The sequence below is a fragment of the Cyprinodon variegatus genome, unplaced genomic scaffold, assembly GCF_000732505.1.
Source record: "Cyprinodon variegatus isolate N-32 unplaced genomic scaffold, C_variegatus-1.0 Scaffold76, whole genome shotgun sequence".
NCBI lineage: Eukaryota > Metazoa > Chordata > Actinopteri > Cyprinodontiformes > Cyprinodontidae > Cyprinodon > Cyprinodon variegatus.
The window spans coordinates 222697-227816 of NW_015150529.1; the positions used below are offsets into that span (position 1 = coordinate 222697).

At 37.6% G+C, this 5120-nt stretch overlaps 1 protein-coding gene across 1 annotated transcript in view; it reads left to right on the forward strand.

Annotated features, from left to right (window-relative positions):
• The window catches only part of ift172 (intraflagellar transport 172), an 87082-nt gene that overhangs the window by 72733 nt on the left and 9229 nt on the right, over positions 1-5120 (forward strand). The window contains exons 40-44 of the mRNA XM_015372829.1: positions 1233-1349; positions 1524-1634; positions 1717-1836; positions 1926-2021; positions 3903-3962. Of these exons, the coding sequence (XP_015228315.1) occupies positions 1233-1349; positions 1524-1634; positions 1717-1836; positions 1926-2021; positions 3903-3962 (504 nt within the window). The remainder of the gene's footprint in view (positions 1-1232; positions 1350-1523; positions 1635-1716; positions 1837-1925; positions 2022-3902; positions 3963-5120) is intronic.

Sequence of the window (5120 nt, forward strand, 5' to 3'; positions counted from 1 at the left end):
ATATAATATACAAGTTTCACTTTTTAAATGGAATTACTGAAATCAATCTACTTTTTCATGATATTCTAATTTTATGACCAGCACCTGTATATAGAGATTTTTTTTTACACTTGTGTAACACTTATTTTCTGTCATTTTAAAATGTAAATCGAAGAAAATAAACCAATATCGACTTACAGGTCATATATAAGATCAGTTACCGTAGACTGCTGTCAGAATAATCTGTATCGGTGGCTTTAAAAAGAAAGCTGTCAGTCGATTTCTGCTTTTTATTACTCTGTCACATAAAATCCGTATTGAGATATTGAGATTTATGGTTATTTGAAAAAGTTTAAAAAGAAAAAATAATATTTCTAATCCACTTTCAATATCCAGAGTGCTATTTCCAATGTTATAACCTCATCATTAAAGACATGGGTGGTTCTAGATGGGGGCCAACGGGGGCCAGTGCCCCTGTAGATCATGTCCTGGCCCCTATTATGGCCCCTGTACCGAAGGCATTTTACAAAAAGAAGTTCTAAAGCAGAACAGACATGGTTACTGGAACACAGTAAACGTTTCAGTGTTAAAGTAACACTTTGAGAGTACATTTGGTTCCACACTAATTCAGAGTGGGATCAAATGTACTCATGAGTGTAACTTTAACATTGCAACATTTACTGTGTAGGTCATTTGGATCTATTTTTTTTTCTTTACGAATTGTGTTTTACTAATTATTTAAAAATAATAAGGTGATTCAGCTTCAGTGAGATAGAATCCCAGTTTTCATCTGCTATTTTTTTCCCCCAAAAAATTAAGAAAAATACTTAAAAATAATTTTTACAGCTGAATTTATCAGTTTTTTGAGTTATAATTCTTATTTTATAGAAAAATCTTTTTTTTTAAGTTAAATTAAGTCAATATTATGTAACATTCCTAAATTCTGATTGTATATTGACCTAAAAAGACATAGAATTTGATTTAAACCTAATTGAATAGAAATTTCACTTCATGCAGCTATCTTAATGTTTTTGAATCCCTTGCCCTATTTTTTATTTCATGCTTTTCTGTTCCCAAACACACTGGCCCCCTCCTGGCCCCCTCCTGGCCCCATGGTACATTTTGGTCTAGAACCACCACTGATTAAAGAACTGTTTGGTTTTATGTTGTTTTTAGGATGCAGGACCTTAAAGCTTGTTGAAGTATTTATTTTTTTCGTCTTTTCTCCTCATCACTGATGTTTCTTTTGACAGAACTATAAGATCCTCCATAAATATGTTGCTCTTTACGCAACTCATCTCATCAAGGAGGAAAATGCACTGAAAGCTCTGCAGCTCTACACGCAACATGGAGCTCCACCAAACCCACAAGTAAAAACAAACAATATCTAAGAAGTCCGGATGCTACAGAGCAGAGAGAAATTAGATAAATAATCCCACTAATAAATTGATTTAGAATACTTAGCTTGTTATATTTTAAAGAATACTTTCCCCTTATTTTTAACATTGAATTATTGATTTTTTTTTTTTTTTTTTTGTAACCAGAATTTCAACATCTACAAGCGTTTGTTTCTGGAACTGATCAGCGGCCCCAGCCTCGATGGACCAGAATCGTACCGCATGTGGGCCGACCTGCGGAATTTCCTACAGCAGCTGGTGAATCAAAACACCAGATAGAACCTGCATTTCTAAAACGATGCCGGTGATTTATGTGCTGTTTTTGTGGCGTCGCTTTCAGTGCGAGAACATATCCAAGTCAGCGGAGGCCAATTCTCCGGCTCACCAAGACTTTGAGCAAATGCTGCTGATCGCTCACTACTTGGCCACTCGCTCTGCAGCCAAGGGAGTCGAGCAGCTGGTAAACTGCAGCTTGACCTCAACTATGAATAAATAAAAAATGTGGCTGCGGTCCAAACCTTTTTCTTTTTTATTTTTTTGCATTTTCAGATGAGCATAGCAGCCAAGGTGTCTGTGTCTCTGCTGCGCTACACTGAGCACATCCGTGCAGACAAAGCTTTCTACGAAGCTGGCCTAGACTGCAAGGTCGGTCCCCCAGGAAATCTAAAGTTTATGATTTATTTTATTTTTTTTCTTACCAAAAAATACCAATGTTGTAAAAGATATACAAACTGTTTGAGGTTGTCTGAATTAATCAGAAAGCTCAGTTTTATTGTAACTTCCAGACATTCCTCAAGCATTTTCCGATTCCAGGATTTAAACTTTTGAGTCGTAGGGAAGTCCTATTTAAATGTCAAATCATTCTGGTTTAAACGTGTATATAAATGTACTCTTTATCAGACCATGTTGTCCCAAAAGTTAGAAAATCTGTGTTTTTTTTTTTTTTATACGTCAGCCTGTACACCTAAATTCGTCCAATCATATATCTACGGTCATCACATTTTTCGGTCATAGCATCTTGATTCATATGTCGCAGCTAATATACGCAACGATTGAAATAAGAAATAAGAATAATTTCCTTTCCCATTGAGTTCCGTCCCAGTGTTCACGGGGATGGACGTCTGTGTCTTCTGCAGGCATAGAGCTAACAGAACTGCCAGCGTTGCGAGGCAAGGGCTCAAACATGTACAGCTGGAAGCCTTCTACACCAAATGAATTTTCTGCAGCCCTGGCGTCCTCTTCCACAACATCTTTGTCCCCGCTTTCCTCCTCTAAATAAAAAAATTTATGAGGGAGGAGACTCATCCACGACCTTCGACAAAAAAACTGTCCTCCTCTTGCATGTTTCCGCTGTCCATAGCGTCCTTGATAGTGTCCCTTTTAAGTGCTGCTTGTTCCCAATGTAATTTCCCATTGGGAACCTATTAGCACTAAGTTGCTAACTGGTTAGCAAGATGCTTCCGAGACCAGTGATGGGAGTAACGACGTTGAAAGTAACGCCGCTACCTTTTTTTTGTAACGAGTAATCTAAATGATTACTCTTACTGTAACTATAATGCAGTTACAATTGCCGACACCCCGTTACTGCACGTTACTCAGGTCGCACAATTAACCTTTTTTCATGATAGGACTCGTGCGCGCATCATGAGAGAGGGGAGGATGGAGAGTGAGGAGGACTCCAGCGGCAAAACAGCGTTTTCCAGATGGAAATACAGGTGTTACGTCGAGCTGCGTTTCCCCATCAGATACGGTTTCCCCTGCATCTCCGCACAGCGCAGGCGGCACGATTCACCGCGCAGGCGACAGGAAACGCACATGCTAGCTAAAGGCGTGTAACAGCCGCCCTGTGCTTGCGCCACAGGGGAACTACGGAGAACGTGAACGACCTATATGGAGAAAGCGAGAAATATGGATGGATGGATGGATGGATGGATGAATGGATGGATGGATGGATGGAATAGATAGATAAATATAGCTACATGTTGCTGTATCTATAACAACCCAAACACAGGATTTCAGAATTAGACATCCCCAGTTATTCATTTCATACACTCGCAAAAGTAACGCAATAGTTACTTTTACTACTAACTAGTTACTTTTATTGTGGAGTAACTCAGTTACTAACTCAATTACTTTTTGGGAGAAGTAACTAGTAACTATAACTAATTACTTTTTCAAAGTAACGTGCCCGAATCACCATCCACAATCAAACTTGCTTGTGAACCTTCCACTACAACAACCCCGCCCCCCTTGATAAATGATCACATTCAATCGTCACATTCACACATCATATTCACTCGTGTAAAGTCGTGCACCACTCGGGAGAATTCGGAAATGCAACGGTTGGAACGGGTGCTTCTCTACGACTTTAAATCTATTATGCTGTCTCCTTTTGTTGAATTACTGCTGTTGAAGAAGGATCAGTTATGTCTAATGACTGGTGATTTTAATTATCAAATGTTTTAACAGTTATGCTGTTGTAGCTGCATCATTAGTACATTTTTCTCTTTTTTTCTTTTCTTTCAGGCTGTTGGTTGGGAGAACATGGCCTTTATCTTTTTTAACCACTTTGTGGACCTGTCTGATGTAGGTATCTGCTGAGAAGTCTTCCTACTGACTCTCTCTGAGAGCGTACTGAAATGTTGTAGATTTAAAGATCACAAAAAAGTTTCCATTTTTAAAATCTATGTCAAATGTTTGTGTTAAAAAGTTGGTTATTCTCTGATGCTTAAAAATAAGTTTAGTAAAGGTACAACTTTGCAAGAATAAAGTGATATTCTGCAACATAATTGTTATGCAATTAAGAGTTTTAAAAGTTAGTGATATAGTTTCAATTTGACCAGTAAAAACTGAGATGTTTACAAAGATTGTAAATACATATATTTGCAAGAGGAAAGTGCTTACAAGAAAGAAATCTGGGTGTTTGTTAAGCTTTATGTGTTAACTTAACGAGGTGAATGAGTCACAAATTAATCAAAAATAAGCCTAAATATAGAAAAAAGACCCGTATTCTGTATCCTTACTAGTTTAAAATTACGAAAAAGAAAATAAAAACAATCCACTGGACTTTGTTTCCAAGTTTGAAGATGTTTCACTTCCCATCCAGGAAGCTTTTTTAATTCAAAATGTCAGAATTAGCATTTGAATTAGAGTTTGAAGCTTTATAGAGTGGACCAAAAACAAAGCTTTGTTTTGGCGTCAAATGGATTATTATTATTTTCTTTTATTAGAATGTCTATGACCTGGATGATTGAGAAACTTCACCAGCTGATTCTGTTTATTATTTTAAGAAACAGCTGAGAACTCCTTTATTCAGACTGGCTTTTACGCAGTATGATGTTACTGCATGCTGTTTTATCCTTTCATCCTTTGGGGGTTTTTTTTAATGCTTGTTTATATCTTTAAGAGCTTTGTGGTTCTTGACCTGTCAAAGGTAATATATATACAAAGCTTATTTACTTGCTTAAATATGTTTTTGAAAATGTCTTCTGTATACAGTGTAAAAATGCTATCCCTGACATTTTGAGTTGAATAAGCTTCCTGGATGGGAAACGAAACTAGCCTCGTGAGACCATCCTGATCTCGTGAGCTTTCAAGGTTTCACTCGCAGATCAGTCTGGCTACTTTCCGTTAAAGAAAATTTGGAGCCGTTCACCAAACGAACGTCCAATCAGCGTTGGCTTTGAGGCGGGTTTTGGTGTGGCGCAACAAGAAGCGCGACAGTACAGTCTAAAGAACATGGCG